This window comes from Oryctolagus cuniculus, chromosome 18, assembly GCF_964237555.1.
Source record: "Oryctolagus cuniculus chromosome 18, mOryCun1.1, whole genome shotgun sequence".
Taxonomy (NCBI): Eukaryota; Metazoa; Chordata; class Mammalia; order Lagomorpha; family Leporidae; genus Oryctolagus; species Oryctolagus cuniculus.
This window is the reverse complement of record NC_091449.1, coordinates 53,017,755-53,036,105: the sequence shown is the minus strand read 5'-3', so window position 1 is coordinate 53,036,105 and position 18,351 is coordinate 53,017,755. Positions and strand designations below refer to the sequence as shown.

Sequence of the window (18,351 nt, the reverse complement as noted above, 5' to 3'; positions counted from 1 at the left end):
CATCACGATGGAACGCGTGCACCTCAGTATCTCACAGAGGGACAACTCAACGGAACTCTCTCCTCCCGAGCTGCTTTCTGAAGCCACCCAACCTGGCGCCCCCGATGGGCAGCCGACTGGGACAGGCCTCAGCCGGCCGCCCCACAAGTGGCGCTTCTCAAAGCCAGCCAGGTTGGAGGGCGTGTGGGGGCCCAGGGGCTCTGGTCGCGAGAGCAACTCTGCAGACATCGAAGCCAACACCACCCCGCAGCTGCTGATTGTTTATTGCACAAGAAACTGGCAATACCGAGGCAGGGGCGGGCGTTACAAAACCATCTGGCCACCGAGCCGGGGCCACCACAGGGCATTCCGCACAGACACTTCAGATATATACACTCGCGAATGCGCACACACGAACACACAGGAACACACCCGTGAGCCTGCCGCTGCCCCGCCTCCCCGGCAGCCCGCTCCCTGCCCACGCAGAGCGCCCGCACGGTGCCATGCGCGGGGAGTACAGCAGGGGCTGAGGGCGCAAAGGGCTCGGGCTGCGCCCCAGACGAGCACACCGGCCTCCAGGGGCTGGGGCGGGGCCACCTGAGGTGGGGCTGTCCTCCGCTCGCCCCTGAATCCTGCAGTCCGCTGGGGCTTTTGCTCCAGCATGCCAGGGCAGCCGTGCACCTTGGAGACTTCAATCAACAGCAGCAGCCCCACATCAGAGGCCGGCGGGAGCTCCGGAAGCCCTTCGGCCGGTCCACAGCGCCCGCTCAGGCGTGCGGATGCAGCCTCGCGCCTGCGCAGCACGGGCGCCCCGGCCCGGCCGACTTCCTAATGAACAGCACCTCCGGGGCTGCCCGGGGCTGCCCCGCGCCCGGGAGCTCCCTCCACCAAGGGTGGGGCAGGGCCCCGCGGGGCGCCAGGTGAGGGGAGCCGGGGCGGGCGACAGCAGCATACCAGAAACGAAACGTAAAGCCACCCCACACACAGACGCTTCAAGTTTATGTAAAAGGACAAAGGAAGCCAGCCGGAGGAGTCCGCCGCGCCCTCCCGCAGGCACCCAGCTGCAAGGAGCTGTGAGGGCTGGGCCATGGCCTCCCCGGGTGCCCCAGCCGCTAACGCAAGTGCCCGACCTCCTGCTCACCCTCGCACATTCACGCCCACCCGGGGCTGGTCCCAGGGGAGGGGAGGGGAGGGTGTTCTGGAGAGAGGCAGCCCTCCACACTTTGCAGTGGGTGCGGGGGCCAAAGGTGCCAAGGGGCTTTATTCCAGGCTGCCACAGGGCCTGCTGGGCTCAAGGTCTCCGGCCACCAGCAAGCAGGCAGGGTGGCCCCCCGGGGGCTCCCTAGGGCTGCGCGGGCAGCGGCCTCTCAGGCAGGGGCACTCGGAACTACGTGTGCGCTGGGGGCGTGGGAGGGGCCGGCTCGGTCACTCCTGTCCGAAGCCCTCGGTCTCCTCGACGGCATACAACAGCTTCTCCTTCAGCTGCTCGTAGCTCTTGTACGGGGGCAGATCCAGCCGGTTGAAGCTGTGGAGAGGGGAGAGCAGCAGTCGCACCCGAGGCCTGGCCCCTCCAGCCACGCGCGCCCCAGCCTGGCTGCAGGGGAAGGGAACAGCTCACCCCACCGGGTGGCTCCCGCAGAAGCCGCCAGCGCCCAGGACCTTTAGGCTTTGGCTTCCTGGACCAGGGTGGGCGGGGCTTAGGGAGGGCGGGGCAGCCAGGGAAGCGGTAAGGGGCGGGGCAGTGGTGGCAGCGGCTCCCGGCCTACCAGGCTGGACGTGGCTCCAAATGTCACACCTGGAAGGCCGAGTGGCCCAGGCACGTCACAACACCACTCTCCAAGCCAGCACCCCAGGGCCCTGCAGCTGCTGCGCCCACTGGGCACTCCCCAGAATTCACGGGGCCTGTGCAGCTCGGCTCCTCGCAGCCAAACCAGCATGCTCACCAGGTGTGGCTTCTGGGCAGCCAGGTTTCCTTGCCAACCTTGTCGATGCAGAACTTCTGGGGTCCGTTGCTGCCTGCGGTCATTTGAGGAGAAAGGCACCTGCTGTCAGCTGAGGCACCTGGCTCTCTGGCCACAGCCCAGGTGCCCACAGGAGACCCCTGCTCCTCCCAACCCATGCCCACTGACTGCTGCACGAAGACTCCAGGCCCCCCTCACACCAGCTGGGACACAGCGGGCAAAGAAAAACCTACCGATGAGCTCGGCGAATCCCCCAACAGGCAGGCGGCAGGTTCCGGTCACAAACTGTAGCAGGCGGATCCTCTTCTCATTGTCCATCTCCTTCACCACCTGCAGCCCCACACACCAAACGCAGTCAGCGACCCATTCGGCCCAGGACTTCGTTCCCTGAGAAACCCCAGGGCCAGCCAAGGCCCCTTTGGCCAGACTGGGCAGGGCATGCCAGCCACCAACCCAGGCCGCCACAAAGGTGCTTCCCCTAAGTGGCTGTATGGGCAGAACAAGGGACACCTTCTCTTAGAGATACCTTGGGCCAGGTATTCTCTTCCTTTAACAAATGTGCTGAAGGGGCTGGCGCTGTGGCGTGGTGGCTAAGCTCCACCCACGGCGCCAGCATCCCATATGGGCTCTGGTTCGAGTCCCAGCTGCTCCTCTTCTGATCCAGCTCTCTGCTATGGCCTCAGAAAGCAGCAGAAGACGGTCCAAGTTCCTGGGCCCCTGCCTCCCATGTGGGAGATCCAGAAGACACTCCCGGCTCCTGACTGCGGCCAGGCCCACCTTCAGCCATTTTTTTTTTTAATTGTGGCACTTGGGGAGTGAACCAGCAGATGGAAGACCTCTCTCTCTCTGCCTCATCTCTACCTCTTAAATAAATATTTTAAAAACATAAAACAGAAGAACTTTTTTTAAAAGATGTGCTAAGGATGGGAGAGACTGCTTAATGGGTACAGAGTCTGTGGGGGTGAAATATTAAGACAGTGGTGGCGAAGCTACAGCATCATGAACATATTAAAGCTGCTGGGCTGTGTGTCTTTAAAGACTTAAAAAGGAGACTTGCAAATCACGCGATTTCACCCCCACAAAAACGTACACGCGTGCACACTCCGCTGGATGCGACATTTGACAATGACAACAGCAAACCCTACCCATACAGCCCAGTCTCCCTGCTGCTCCGCAGCTGCGAGCCAGCCTCCCCAGCTCACGCGGCTGAGGGAAGCCGCAGGACCGCAGGACCAGCAGGCGCTTTTCCGCCCGCGCGCAGCTCACGACCGGCCAACATGCTGGCTGCCCGGGACCCACCCACGGCTGGGCGTCTCATCTCCTTTCACAAGTTGGGAAAGATGAGGACAGGGTCAAAGAGGAAGAATCCTTGAGTCAGGCCCAGGGAAGCCCCTCTTCCTTTGGGTGGCCCCTAAACATCCCCGCAAGCCCCCTGCCCCGCCCGCGGGAACGGGCAGCACCCACCTGCCAGAACCACTGGACCTGCTTGCTGCTCTTGGCGTAGTGCCGGTACACGGTGTTCTTCTGCCAGTCGCTCAGGTCTATCTCCTGCATGCCGCACAGCATCAGCTGCGGGAGGAGAGGCGTCAGCAGCCTGTGCCAGCGACGCCCGCCTCGGCCACTGGCTGCTGCACCAGGGGCTTTAGTAACTCAGATGATCCAAGCCCTTGCTTTCTCAAAACAAGTGTCGGGGTAGATGCTAAGGACCCAGGTCAGAACCGTCTGCCTGCTGCCTCCGGTCGTGCGGAAGTGCGGGCTTCGCCGTGCTGGGGGGACCGAGGGTGCAAGGTGAACACGTCAAGGAGCAGGCTTGGGCCTCCGACACTCACCTCCAGCTCTTTCTCATCAAAGTAGCGCAGCCATTCCAGAGGGGCTACCTCGTTGAAGCCATCCAGGAAGGCTTTGGTCTGCTCTTCCACGCCGCGGGTGAAGCGCCAGTCGGTCAGCAGCCTAGAGCAAGAGACCCAAGAGCCCTGCTCAGGTGTGGCCAGGACACGGTGGCAGCAAATCCACCCCGCGTCCACTCCTGGCAGCCTGGCCCTGTCTGCGGAAGGCCCCAGAGTGCAGCCTGAGCAGCTCACAGACAGACTGCAGACGGCCACGTCCTTGGAGCCCCCGCCCCACCCTCCTCTGCTCCTGCTGCCCCACCACTGCCCGAGCCCGAGACGTGGGGACTGCGGGCACTGAAGACCCGCCTGAGAGGCCCAGCGGAGCCCACACAAGCGGGGATGCCCGCGGACAGACACAGAAATCCTGCGCTGGACAAAGACCGGCACCTCCACGCTCCCTGCCCCTTCAAGCCCGCACGCAACACAACAGCCCTCAGCCTGCAGCAACAGGCCCACGGCCAGCTCCCCGACGGCACCACTCTGGCCCTCGGCCGCTCTCAAGACAGATGTAAATGGGGCTCACATGATGTACTCCTCCTTGTTCTCCTCGGTGACGCGGATGCTCTCCCCGCCGGCCTTCAGCTCGTGCGTCGTCACCTTGCCCAGGATCTCCATGTCCTGGATGAAGTACAGCTCCAGGCCACACTCTTCCAGGTTGTTCTCTCTGGGGGCACGGACATGGACAGATGGTCTTCCCTCCACCCCGCTCTGTCGCTGACTTTTAGCATCCGAGGGACACCACGGACCCACAGGCAGCCCAGCTTCCTGGATGGTGGCCCAGGGCGCCCCCTGATCAAGGAACAGACCCAGACCTGCCCTCGTGGGGACACAGGGGCTGCTCTTCTCCACAAGCACTTCCAAAGGCGGGAGAAGCCGGGCCCTCTGTGCACAGCAGCAAGGCCTCTCGGTGCAGGGCAGGGAGCAGACTCACTTGATCCACACGATAGAGTTGTAGAACTCGGGGTCGATGGACTCCAGGTCCTTCAGGGTGGGTCTCTTGTTGAGCATCCGCTTATAGAAGGGGAGGGTGAAGCCCGTGTCAATGAACTTCCCATGGTACAGGGCCTGGCGGGGAAGGAGGAGAGGGGTTTAGCACTCACAAGCTAGCCCTAGCCAGACTCTCGAATGCTCCACGTCAAAGCCCTCTCCCTCACTGACAGGCCCTGAGCAGCCCAGTGCCCCAGGGCCACAGGGAGGGTCTGGGAAGCCACAGGGAGGTTCTGGGAAGGTCACCACTCCTGCAGACCACAGGATGGAGCCAAGCCGGCCACCAGCAATCCCACCTCTGGCCCCTGCCTGCCCAGCTCACCTGCCCGGCCGCCATCTAGCAGAGCCAGCCTCTGTGCACAGAGCAGACGTGTTCAACAGCGCGCCAGGTGGCAGCCCTGACTCACTGGCACTCAGGGCTGGGTGGCAGAGGCGGCCAAAAATAATGCAGACACTGTGGCCGGCGAGAGCTGGCGGCCAGCAGTGAGTAATAGTCTAGGGTTTCACCGGTCTGTCCTGCTGGCTGCTGGGCCAGGCGGCCTCTGGCCCCAGGAAGAATGTGCCCACTTCCGGAGCCCAGCACCTTGGCCAAGAACTTGCATATGGTGAGGGGGGCTCTGTTTAGTCACAGACTCTGGGAGCCCTCGGGTCCCCCTAAGGGTGCAGAGTGGGGTGAGACACTCGGGAAGTCAGGGAGAAAGCAAAGGGAAGCCGGCACTGAGACGCCTCCAGCTACCCGGGAGGCTCCGCGGGTGCCCGCTCCTCCCTCTGGGGTCTGCGCTCTCACACAGACGCTCAGCACGGGGCACACGGCGGACCCCTCCATGTTCACGCTGTGCCCCGTTTCTGGATAAAGGCAGAGCAGGGCCCCCACGCTGTTCGCCTGTCTCTCAGGGATCCTTCTGAGGCTCACAGCAGCTGGTCCACCGGGGCTCTATTCTGAGCTAGCGCTGCCCGCCAGCCCCATCCAGAAGGCCTGAGCGGTGGGGCCGGCCTTCCCCAACCACTCCCGCCCAGGGCTCCTGATGGACACAGGCCGCGGTGCCCTCTGCAGCGGGCCTTTACGCTCAGTGAAGCTCCAGTCCTACGCGATCAGCACAGGAAACCCTTCAGCACCCTGCGGGCCTCTGAGAAAGCCGGGTTTCTCCAGAGGCCCCCCCCCCCCCCCAGTCATCTGCATCTTATTGTTAGGCCTGTGAGGAGAGGGCTCAGGCCAGGACAGGAGGCTGCTGGGAGTGCTGCACTTCCGCCCGCACACAGGGGCCAGCCTCCTCAGGGGCCGCCCTGTCCGGACGCCTGGGGCCCCTGAGCAGGAGGAGGAAGGTCCTGGGACCAGGGTGCCCTGCTTACCATGGCAATGAACCTGCCAATAAAGCGGAAGTAGGTGAGGTGGTCAGGGTTGATGGAGGAGGCGGGGTTGATCTGCAGGCAGTAGTTGTTCTTCCCAGCGTATTCAAACAGACAATACATCGGGTTGAGCACCTCGTGGGACAGGAGGAAAAACCACTCTCTGTGAGGGAAGGAGGAAATAAGAATAACGCATCTGTCCTGGGCTCCTGCACAGACGCGCTGACTCTGCTGTCGTGGATCAGAAAGGCCGCAAACACGTGACCAGAGCCGGGAGAACTGAAGTGAACAGCAGGGCACAAAGCTGGATGGCACAGACCTAGGTGAGCCGAAGGCGTAGAGCTATGGGAGCCAGGACAGTGCGCACTTGAGGAGGATGCCCAGGAAGACCTGCCCGTGGGCTTGGCAGCTCCCGGGTAATGCACGCCAGGACTTTACATGCCAGCATTCAGAGCTTGTACCCTGGGCCACCGGGCACAGTTGTGTGAGCTGTGCACTGCACAAGGGCACTATATGAGAGTATCATAGATGGCCGCATTTTAGGACAATCTTCCTGCAAAGGTGCCATGTGAACAGCAGCCACCTGTTGCCCTCCCTCGCCGGGCAGGCAGCAGAACGCGGCTGACTACGTGGTAACATGTTCCCACGCCCTGACCGTGCAGACCCTGCAACCCTGCTGCCTCCAGCCTGCAGACCCCAGCCCCGGCAGCAGCTCACCACCCGTGCACTCCGCCCTTCCCGCACTCCAGACCCCTCACCGTTCCCTTCCCCACACCGCGCTCTCGTGAGACCCAACACCCACGCTTTGGCATCTATTCGCATCCTAGGTACAAGCCTCAAGCCAGAGTTCTGAGTCCTCCTGGGCTTGGGCTATGCTGGCAGGGGCCATCCCGGGGGGCCGGTCCCTGGCTGCTGGGCGGATGTGGCTGGGCAGACGAGGAGTCCTTCGACGCAGAGGGTGCCCCAGTATCCTGTCCGTGGTTCTACCCTGTGGTAGAACAGCATGACGTAACCTACCATAGGGTAAAACCACTGGCAGGACACAGAGAGAGAGACACAGGCAGGAGCCACACCAGAAGCCCACCAAGCAGAGCCTGGAGAGAGGTCACCACAGGAGAAAGAGCAGTCCGTCCGCGGGGGCCGATGCAGAAGGCAACGCCAGCAGCGAACAGGGGCGCAGAACCGAGGAACCCAACACCAAGCGAAGACATCCCCGCACCGGGAGAGGTCAGCGGGCCGAGAGCGCACCGCCACCGGGACGCTCCTCCTCTCTGCCAGGGCCCCTCCGCCTCACTGTCCCAGGCAGCCTCTGCCCAGAGGGCCTGGGGACTCTGTGGTGCACAGGCTGCGGCCAAGCAACACTGTGGCAACGTTCGGCGACTCCAGGCACGTGACATGCAGCTGAGGAGCCAGCGAGGCCCTGTGAGTGCGAGTGTGACACGGCTCATCCCCCAGGCACGCCCATCAGGACGACTGACAGCACCTGCCCTGGTGCCTCAGGAGGAAGTGAAGCCTGGGGTCAGAGGGTGACAGTGCCATGGCCCCAGGGCTCAGCCACTGCCCACTGACACTGCTGCGCTGATGGGTAACGTATAGAAGCAAGGTCACACTGGTTCCTAAGAGAGCCCCTGCCCTGAGCCCCTGCCCTGAGCCCCCCAGCCTCCTCAGGACCCGATATGCAAAGTGTTAACACCCGGCCCAGCAGGGACTCCAGGACCCAGCTTCACCCAGCGCCCATCTGGACCAGCCTTGGGGATTAGATGTTTGTCACCCCACACCCACCGTGGCAATGAATCTGAACGAGGGAAGCCGCGGGCTGGCAGCCGGGGCGGCGGCGACGCCTGAGCTCACCTGGCGATGCCTCCGTAGTCCAGGCCCTCCTCGCCACGCATGATGATGTAGAGCCGGCGGCGCAGGTCGTAGGGCTTCATGTTCATGATCTGGGGAGACAGAGCATCGTGGCCCGCCTGCCACTCACCCTTCCACGGCAGGAAGGGGTAGGAGGGATCTCAGGCCCGCCCCCTCCACAGACACGGCCCCCAGGCTCATGGTCATAACCTGGGCACCGGGCTGATTCTCTAACCTGCTGGAAAGAATCCTCAAAAAGGGTCTGCCTGGAGACGCTGATCTTCACGTGGCTGGGCAGGGCATTGGACTGGGAAGAGAAGAGAACGCCGCACACTGAGGCCTCCGGGTGACCGGCCTACCTGGTGCGCACCTGCCAGGGTAGGCGGCCCGGCCCCGAGGCTGTCACGTGAGAGCCTGGCCCCGTGGGGACAACCAGCTGTGGTGGCACACGCGCAGTCCTGTGCCCACGCTGGGCTGGGGAAGGAGGCTGAAGTGACTCGATGCCCCCACCTGCCGCGGGAGTCCCGGGAGCACAACTCACGTGGCAGAGGAAGCGGAACTGGTGATACTTCCACCGGAAGCTTCGGTCGTAGGCACCAGGGGAGCCTTGCTTCGTCCTGGAAAGGAAAGGTGTTCCGGAAGCCAGGTGAGCTCTCGGGAACTGAGCGACCTGTCTCCATTAGCCCAGCAAAGCTGATGCCGTGTTAACTTAAAGGCGAGGAGTAAGGAATAGGAGAGAAGGGACTGCCAGTGAGGCCTCTGAAAAGCCAAAAAACAGAATCCAGAAACGACGACAGAGTCCTGCTCTGACAAACACCAGGCAGCCAAAGGCGGGGAGAGCCCTTGCTGCCCGCGGCCTTCAGCTTGCCATCAGCACTGGCCGCTAGGGGGCAGTAAGCAGCAGAGCACGTCTAGGGGTCCCCACTCCGTCCAGCAGTGGGCCTCCCGGAGCCCGCGTTGACGGGACACTGCTGGGCGTCCTGACATCCTTACCCCGACTCAAACCCTGGCCGAGGATCCTTAAAGGTGGTGGTGCGGGTGTTGTGGTCCACGAAGTACCGCACGCCCTCGCTGGTATACTTCATCTCCCAGCCCGGCGGCAGTGCCGGCTCCTGGATCATCCTGCAAACAGGAGGGACGGGGTGAAGGCCAGGCCCCGCATTCCGGGCCCCAGTGCACAGGAGGCCGGGGTCTCCCAAGTGCTGCTTTGTCTCTGCTTTCACCCAGTGCTACACAGCCCTTGGGGGTACAAGGGGGATTTAGGATATGCACTTGGCATGATCCAAGTCATGGGTGTAAAGAAGCCATCTTCTATCCCAAGGCCAAAAATCCAGCCCCGGGTGGACGGCGGTGGCTGAGTGCCCAGGCCCTGCACGTTGGCAGTGCTGGATGGACGTACCCACAACCTCTTTGTGATCAAGTTCTCAGCAGCCAGTACCAGCGGCATACAGACCAGCGACAACCGCCAGCGGAAAGGTCTACTTCAGGGACCACTTCCAAGCTCTCAGAGGCTGACACTAGATGGGGAGATGTGTGTGGCTAAAGGTCCCCAGCAGGAGCCCTGCAGGACAAAGTGGTCCAAGGCCACTTGGCCAATGCTGGAGCTGCACACAGGCCCAGCCCAGCCCCCTTCACTCCCAAAACCCTTACCCCTGGGTCCGAGGGTCTTCCCACTGGGTCGTGCGTGTATTATGGTTCACGTAATACACCCGGCCATTGTCCTGTCTCTTCTCTGCCATGGGAGAAGAAAAGAGAGGGAACAATTAAAATCCAGCAGCTTGAGCTGGGGCCATCCCGCAGCCCCGGCTCCTGGGTGCTGCGTCTGCTTTCCTGTCCGACACCAGCCTGCTGGAGAAGCGGACCCGGCCACTGGGAGACAGCACAGAATGGTCCTTCCCTGGTTGGGGTTGGGGCAGGGGCACGGACACACACACTGCAAGGGGAAGAATCCCGCACCTCTCTGGTTGTTTGCTTTGTCAGAGGAAGGGGGGCGGTGTGGCGACACAGAGGGGGCAGCCGGCTGAATCCAGGCATAATTGCATCCAGCTGTGGCAGCAGGGACGCCCTCAGCCCCAGGCCCTGCCCCACCCCGAGGCTGGCGCAGGCGGGTAATCCATCCACTCCAGGCAAGTGGGAGAGAAAACGAGGGGCCAAGGCCCCAGACCCAAAGGTGGTCACCTTTCCAGGAAAGTCCTGGGTTTCAAATCTGTTTCCATCCTGAAAACAAGGGATGTGGATGGTTCTGCCCCTTTCACAGTGAAACGCGAGGGAAGAAGTCGGACAATCCTCCCTCCCCAGAAGCTAAGGGGCACACGCGGGGGACCAGCAGCCCCCACTCAAGAATCGGGCTGCAATGGTCCCAGCGCCAAGCCAAGGGCTGATCCCTCTTTGCCTTATCTGCTCTCTCCTACTCAACTAGAATGTCCCAAGCACAAGCACTATTTATCAATCACACTCTAATAAAGCTGGAAAAACAAGTAACATAAAAATAAAAACAGGCAAGGAAGCACAGGAGGTGCAGGGAGCTGCGGCAGAGCTGCCGAGGCGGCGTGCAACTGACCTGCAGGGGAAGCTGCCCGAGAGGGTCCTGCCCGCCCGGGAGCCCCTGCTCCGAACTGTACGCCCTAGGGCCGCTCTGCTGAGGACTGAGTGGAGCCTAGCGGGGGTCTGGCCCGGCTGTCCAAGCCCTGGGCCGTTTTCCTGGCACTGCACAAATGCTGCCATGACACCTCTCCTGGCCCACAGAGCTGCCTGCGGGAGCTGGGGCAGTCTCCAGAGAGTGCCGAGCTCAACCTCACTTTCAGGAGCAGGCGGGCCGGGGCGGATTTAGCCACGAGCGAGCAGCAGCAGACGGATCTAAACCTGAGGCATCCCAGCTCCCACGGCAGTGCCTGGGACAACCATGGGTCCCAGGAGCTGAGTGCCGGAGGAACGCCGGCAGACCGACAGCATGCTCGCCACCAGTGCCGGCTCCTTTGGCCCCGCTGCCCTTCCTGCTCGTCCTTTCCCATCCCTGGGGAGGCGGCCTCCCCCACAGCCCTGGGGAAGCAACACAGAGGAAAGCCCCCGGCCTTTGGGCAAAGAGTTCTGTTTCCCGGCTGTGCACCAGTACAGTCTTATGGGTCTTTTCCGATCGCTGGCAAACAGCAGTGATTCGGCTTATGGCTTCCCTATTCTCATCTCAAATATTTTCCCTCTGAGCATCTGGGAGTTGTTTTCCAGACTCTTTAGTGGCTCTCACTTGGTGACCATCGTTCAGAACTGGCACCGAAATAAACTCACTTGACCGGGCTACACTACCTGCTTCTACAGAATCAGAAACAAACTCCAGTCCCCCAGTTTTAGGTCACCGACTACCAAATGGCATAACGGATTCTTGTTTAACCCGGCACGCTTTCCCCATGGCTGGTTTAGGTAGCGATCCCAAGTGTTTACCCTTTTACATCTGACTTACTACTAATCTCCAAGGTACCTACGGGCTCTTGTGGGCCCGAGAAGCCAGGCAAGGCCAACTATGTGCATAGGGATTCCCTAGACAGAAGTCCAGAAGCGTGTAGAAGCCTCAAGAGCTGATATTTTGCACTGGAAGAACAAGAAGGTCCCTTGAGCACTTTGGAATGCAGTGGCAATTCACCACCTGACACCCAGCAGGTCCACGGGGGCTGACACAACGTCTTCAGTTCCTACCGGGAGCAGCGGCTTCTGCTCCGAGATCGCGTGCTTCCCCAGGCTGTGCCCGTCAATCCATCCTCAGCTCACACACTTCCCCACCTCTGCTGCTCAGAGATGCTCCAGCTAGGCTCATGCCGCCTATGAACACCAGCAAGCCAACGTCTCCTGTCTTCTCCTGGCCCAACCAATAAATCAAACCCAGCACATGCTGAGTCCTTTGAAAACTGCCCTCTGGCTCCCAGGGGCTCTTGCAAGATTGAACAACAACAAAATCCCGGCCCGGCTCAGAGCTGCAGGCTGTGCCACGTCTCACCACCTCTGATGGCCCCCGCGTACACGCCGCCTCTTCTCAGGACAGCCATAAAGACCACGATCTCTCCTGAGTCACGAGTGCCAGCCCCTTCAAGCACCGTGGGCGGGTGGCACCTAGGCACCTGGGACCGGGACTCTAAGAGGTGGCCGCAGCGGCAGGAGCCCCCGGCCTGGCACCGCAACTCGCAGTGGTGCACTTTCAGAGGGTTCTGCTCCCTCATCTGCTTCCCTGCGGCCTCTTCACTGCGTGCCACAGACAAAAAGGCTTCCGCTACTCAAAGCGAGCTGCAGCCCTCCGACATCTCAGCTGCAAACAAGGGTTATTAGGGTAGCTCCTGCCAACCGTACGGTCCCAGCCGAAACAAACCCGTTTGGGAATCAGAGTCAAAATCTCTGAGTGACAGGACGGATTACTGAGTAGACACCTTGAAACTCAAGAGCCTGGCGCGCGGCCCCACAGCAGGTCGGGTGCGCCCGTCTTGGGTTCACTCTCCTACAGCTGTGCCAGGTAAACGCCACGGTGGCCTGGGGGAGCTCAATTTCCATCGCAGCCTCCCAGGTCCACCACGGGCCGCCGCCCTGGCTGTGCATCCCTAGAGTGGGCTGCAGAGAAGCGAACGGGCAAGCGAGGCACGGGAGGGAGGGAGGGAGCCACGCGGGAGAAGAGGCCAGAGTGGCGGCCAGCGTCCAGGCACTGAGCTCCGTACTTACCCCAGCCAGGAGGGAGGGGGCCCAGGGGATCATGGTCAATCGAAGCGCTTGAAGACTAAACACAAGAAACAGCAGAACACAGAGGTTAAAAAAAGCCACTGGTTAAAAATAAATGGATAAAAATAAAAACACCAACTACGCGTTTCCACGTTAGTGCTTTGTGGGGGGTGCAGCAGGCCGTAGGTGGCATCTGCTCCTCACAAAAGTCTTGTTAAAAAAAAAAAAAAAAGGTAGAAAACCCAAATAGGAACCTGTGCACAGAGGGCCCGGACGTGTCTGGGGAAGGGCGGAGCAAGCGGGAGAAAGAGGTCTGTGCAGGACGGTGGGCCCGGGCAGCTGAGGCAGCAGCCGGCCCAGGCATGGCGGCCGGGCTCGGGAGCAGGGCTACGCAGCCAGCAGCTGAGGGCCTCTGCTCAGCTCCTGCTCGCGCGGCCAAGGCGACTGAAATCACCACCACCTCCAACTTTCTCCAAGAACCACACACGGGAGGGGGAAAATATCGCAGGCCTTTCCAATGAAATCATTCCCACAAGCCCGGCCCACGCCCAGAGCTTCCTGGCGGGGGCCGGCCTCCTCCCTCCCTCCTGTGCAGCACCCACCCGGACTGAGGGCACATTCATGCCCCGGGCCCCTCACCTCCCCCATGCCTGTTTGCCTTCCCCTGCACAAAGCACCTTTATTCTCCCCCCCTCGCCTGAACCTGAAGTCGCTCAGTGTTCTCTGTTTGCCCGTCTGGGGAGGTGGGGCTGGGGGCTGGGTGGCGAGAGAGAAGGGGAGAAGGAGAAAGAAGGGGGGGACAGGCTACAGGACGCCAGGGTCACTGTTTACACTAGAATCCCCCTGCAGCCTAATTCTGCCGCTGGGTCCCAGGGGAAGGGCTGCAGGGGACAGAGCGCTCTCGCAGCCTGCGGGGAAGGGGCTGCTGTCAGAAACCGCGGCCTCCATAAAACAAGCATTGTTCTGCTCCTTCATTCGTTCCCGGGCTGGTGGCTTTTTTTTTTTTTCCTGAAGCATTTTTATTTCACTTACTAAAATTTAATCATCATATTAGGGGATCAAGTTTTAAATGCAGACTTGAGGCTGCTGGGCCGGCCCCGCCTGAGGGTGCCGGAGCCACACACGGGCAGGCGCGTGAATGGAGCTCAGTTTAGGCTTGAGCAAACACTGGTGGAGCCCAACTGCCAGGGACCCCCCCACCCCCCCACCACAGCCTCCCTCCACCCCCAACTGGAAGGACAGAGAAACTTTCTCTCCAAGGTGGCAACACAGGCTCCTCTTCCACACCAGTGCCAACAAAGACGGTTAAGTCTTGGAACCCCAGGCTCGGGGAGGGCACAGAGCCCCCTTTGAGCCCAGCGCCTCCTGCCACACCTAATGCAGCGGCACCAAGGTGGAGACCCGGCCTCTAGTCAGGGTACGTTACCGTTCATCTCAAGGATGGGCTTGGTGTCTCCATCGCCAGGCAGGTCTGTCTGATTCTTCCTGCTAAAGGCCCCCCCGATTCACAGCAGTCTGTGTGCGTGTACGTGTGCGTGTGCGTGTGCGTGGACAGATTCCTCCACCTTTGTTGTGTAGCTAATCTATGCCAACTATAGCTACAAAAACACTAGCACCAGAAGCAAATAAAGGGACACAAACACACGCGTATTTTAAAATAATGAAGCCAAAGAGAATGTAGTAGGTAAGGATTGAGCTACAGCAATTGACCTTGGAAAAGAGAACTGTGCACAAGGTTATTTTTTTCTTAAAGACGTATTTATGTATCTATTTGAAAGGCAGAGTTATAGAGGGAGAAAGAGAGAGACAGAGATAGACAAGAGACCTTTCCTCTACTGGTTCATTCGCCAAATGGCTGCAGCCTCCAGGACGGGGTCAGGCCAAAATTAAAAGCCTGGAACCCCGTCCAGGTCTTGCATGTGGATGGCGGCAGCCCAAGTTCTTGGGTCATCATCTGCTGCTTTCCCAGGCACATCAGCAGGGAGCTGGATTGGAAGCAAAGCAGCCAGGACAAGCTCTGACTTGGGATGCCAGTGTTGCAAAGGGAATTTTCTTTCTTTTTTTTTTTTTTTTGACAGGCAGAGTGGACAGTGAGAGAGAGAGACAGAGAGAAAGGTCTTCCTTTCCATTGGTTCATCCCCCAAATGGCCGCTATGGCCGGTGCTGCGCCGATCTGAAGCCAGGAGCCAGGTGCTTCCTCCTGGTCTCCCACGTGGGTGCAGGGGCCCAAGCACTTGGGCCATCCTCCACTGCCTTCCCAGGCCACAGCAGAGAGCTGGACTGGAAGAGGAGCAACTGGGACTAGAACCCGGCACCCATATGGGATGCCAGCGCCACAGGTGGAGGATTAACCAAGTGAGCCACGGCACCCGCCCCATCTTTCAGTCTTTTTTTCTTCTTTCTGGAATAAACAGATAATCTATCAAGCATTCAGGGGCTGTGATGGGCGTCAGTGGGTTTACAATCGTCTTGGTCAAACTCTACAAATCAACAGACCAAAAGGACTGCCGCCATGACCATCTTTGAACTAGGAACTAAAAATATTTATAAGCCCTATAATCCTTGAATTTTTCTTTAACATTTGAAACTACACACAATGTTGGCTTTCTTCTTTTTTTTTTAATATTTATTTATTTCAAAGGTAGAGTTACACACAGACAGAGACACAGAGATTGTCCATCTGCTGGTTCATTCCCCAGATGGCTGCAATAGCCAGGGCTGGGCCAGGCCAAACTGAAGGCAGGAACTCAGAACTCCATCTGGGTCTCCTGTACAGGTGGCAGGGCCCAAGCACTTGGGCCATCTTCTGCTGATTTTCCAGGTGCATTAGCAGGGAGCTGGATCTGAAGCGCAGCAGTCAGGTATGGCACTGGTGCCCACAGGGGATAACACACCATGGTACAACACCAGCCCCGGCTCTCTTCCATTAAAGCATTTTTTTTTTTTAATTTCCTTGGCATCCTCCAAATCTCATTCTGGCAAAACTCTGCCCCCATCAAAACTGTAACAAGGGGAGAAAGAAGGAGGCAGATAGAAAAGGAGTGGAACCAAATATAGATGATCAAAGACAACACATGAAGCACACAAAATGAGAATCAACAGACACCGACACTTGCAAGGATTTACTTCTTATCAAGGTTAAAGTGAAGCACTTGGCTATTTTGTCCCTACGTTGAAAAATAAGCAAGAAAAGAAAAACAAAAAAGCCAGAAGGATGGAAGTGAACAGAAGCTAGGGAGAAACAAAACATAAAAGCTATACTTCGTGGCAAGAAAACCAAAAGCCCCCAACCCCGCATCCCCAATGAGCTGACCAACCTCTCCTCTCTTCTACCACCCTTGCCCTGGATGAAACCCCTTGCCTAGGGCCTGCGTGGAGCCCAGGCACAAGGGCATCAGACAAGGGAAGGGGGAACTGTGGCCGAGAGACTCCCGGAGTCAGGCAGCGCAGAGACGAGGTGTACCCTCGAGGACTGGAACCGAGAGGAGTTCTACTCAGTCACTGCCCTGGTAGCGTCCCCGGGCCGGGGAGTGGGGTGCAGGCCAGGAGCCAGAGCGCTCATGTAGTTCAAGTCCCTCGGGGACTAAGCACAACGTTCCAGCAATATTTTAAGACACAAACTCAGAAATAAAGAATGTCTAGCAAATACAGCTGAGGGCACCAAAGGTTCTGGGAAGGGCACAGAGGCTGCAGCGCGGAAGGTGGGCGCCGTGTGTTCCAGGAGGCACCTGAGGGGCCCAGAACAAAACCCAGCTGCTTGAGGCTCGGCCGGCCCCAGGGGCTCCTGCAGAACACGAGACAACTATGTGTTTCTGGGTAACCCTACACGGAGTCCCCAGGGCAGGAGCTCAACACGGTGCGTGGGCTTCAGTCCTGCGGCCCTGGCTCCCCCCTCTAGTTAGGGGAGGGACAAAGTGGGGATGTGGGGGAGAGGTGCCGCGGAATCGCAGGCCACCAGACAGGCCCTGTCCCGACGACACGAGCTGCAGTACTGTGCCGGGCGTCTTCAGCGAACCGTGGCAGGAACACGAAACAGAGGGCAAAAGGAAAAAGCAAGGGTGAAGCAAACAGCCAGAAACCCGGGGGTGATCGCTAGCGACAGCACAGCAGGGCGCAGGGGAAGCAAACCACGTCAGGGACCAGTGGAACGACTGAGAGAAACTGGAAAAGGTGTGCAGTGGCCGCCGGCGGGAGGGGTAGCAGGAGGCTGCACTCCGGGTCCCCTGGGTTTCCATCCCACCCTGGATTTCATGTTCTCCGTAGTGCAGAGAAGAACAAGGTCTCAGTTGAACACAGCGAGAGGAGGAGGGAGCCGCTAGTAGGGTATGGGCTCTTAAGTCTTCCGAATCAACCCTGGGCCAAAGCCAAACCCCAAAATAGCTCCATGAAAGCAACCCTTCTTACTTGTAACCAGGACATGGCACCACAGCAAACAGAGGGAAACCAAACCCGAAGCGGGGGGGAAAATCAACAGAGCGACATTGAAGACAGACCGAAAAAAAAAAAAAAAAAAGGGTCCTACCCATTTTTCCAATTTTTTAATGTGAGTCTTGTTTGGTGGAGGAACGATAAGCATCCCCTCCATGCAGAACCCCCTTACAGAACTCACAAGGAAAACGTTTTTAGTGTTCAAGTTTGACTTCTAGGGAACCTTCCAAATCCAAGTTCTACCTCCATGAGCCTGGAATGACGATGCTAACAGGAGAGAGGCCAGCAAGAAACGCCACTGCAAAAGCCCAAAGCATACGTGGGAGCCCGAATCCGCCAATCTTCCCTTCTCTCACAGCAAAGATCTCAGGCAGCCAACAGAATCAGCTTGGTGCACAGTAGAGGAGAAAAACAGGTTGCTTTGGAGGATTGTTTTTTAAAAGATTTGTTTACTATTTATTTCAGAGGCAGAGGGACAGAGAGAGAAGGCAAGACAGTGATCTTCCATCTGCTGGTTCACTTCCCAAATGCCCACAACAAAGGCTGGACCAGGTAGGAGCCAGGAGCAGGAATTCCATCCAGGTTTCCCATGTGGGCCCATCTTTCTGTTCCCTCCCAGGCACGTCAGCAGGGATCTGGATGGGAAACAGAGCAACCGGGACTTGAACTGGCACTCTGATAGGGGATGTGGGCCATCCCTGGATTTTTCTTTTCTTTTTTTTTTTTTAAGTTAGAGAAGTTGGATAATCAAGAAGACAACACTGTGAACTCCTAAAGTGTGTGCTCTAAGCCCAAGGACAGACAGATCAAAGAAGAAAGACACCCCAGACTTTTGCAGGTTTGCAGCCATGGCCGCCCCAGAAAACAGCAGGCAGTCTTTGAGGCCCAGCAGGAGGATAACAATCTTTGTGACAATGACTGTATCCTGCTCACTTCTGAGACATGCCAGAACAGTGTGCCAGGCCTGTGGGCTGAGAAGCCTGGTGTGAGAACACACACGATGCCGCACCGGACAAGACCACAGGGGCATGGCTGTGGAAGGACATGGCAGCTGACGCTGAAGCCAACTTCACGTGCTAAACACCACCACAGTTCCTGCTCATCCATTCCAAGAAACCCGGGGTCCTCCTCTACTTCCTCACTTTGTGACGAGCGGTCAGCCCCAGAGACAGAAGACGGATGCGCTAGCTAAGGGAGACGTTACAATGGCCATGGCTGAT

At 59.1% G+C, this 18,351-nt stretch overlaps 1 protein-coding gene and 1 non-coding gene across 3 annotated transcripts in view; both read right to left on the bottom strand.

Moving 5' to 3' along the window:
• Positions 1-246: 246 nt before the first annotated feature.
• Positions 247-18,351, bottom strand: part of WWP2 (WW domain containing E3 ubiquitin protein ligase 2) — a 157,728-nt gene continuing 139,623 nt past the window's right edge. The window contains exons 1-15 of one of the 2 annotated variants that reach the window (XM_017342328.3): positions 12,958-13,159; positions 12,707-12,761; positions 9,662-9,743; positions 9,005-9,133; positions 8,553-8,628; positions 8,247-8,318; positions 8,015-8,103; positions 6,167-6,326; positions 4,761-4,894; positions 4,353-4,493; positions 3,770-3,890; positions 3,405-3,509; positions 2,174-2,270; positions 1,923-1,995; positions 247-1,504 (exon numbers count right to left, since the gene is read on the bottom strand). In XM_017342328.3, coding sequence (XP_017197817.1) covers positions 1,405-1,504; positions 1,923-1,995; positions 2,174-2,270; positions 3,405-3,509; positions 3,770-3,890; positions 4,353-4,493; positions 4,761-4,894; positions 6,167-6,326; positions 8,015-8,103; positions 8,247-8,318; positions 8,553-8,628; positions 9,005-9,132 — 1,296 coding nt within the window. In that variant the 5' untranslated portion in view covers position 9,133; positions 9,662-9,743; positions 12,707-12,761; positions 12,958-13,159 and the 3' untranslated portion in view covers positions 247-1,404. Of the gene's footprint in view, positions 1,505-1,922; positions 1,996-2,173; positions 2,271-3,404; positions 3,510-3,769; positions 3,891-4,352; positions 4,494-4,760; positions 4,895-6,166; positions 6,327-8,014; positions 8,104-8,246; positions 8,319-8,552; positions 8,629-9,004; positions 9,134-9,661; positions 9,744-12,706; positions 12,762-12,957; positions 13,160-18,351 lie in introns of those variants that run through there. The other variant, XM_002711669.4, reaches the window with a different exon arrangement.
• Positions 7,137-7,198, bottom strand: MIR140 (microRNA mir-140). Its single transcript, NR_162534.1, has one exon. It is a non-coding gene; the product is annotated as a microRNA mir-140 (primary transcript).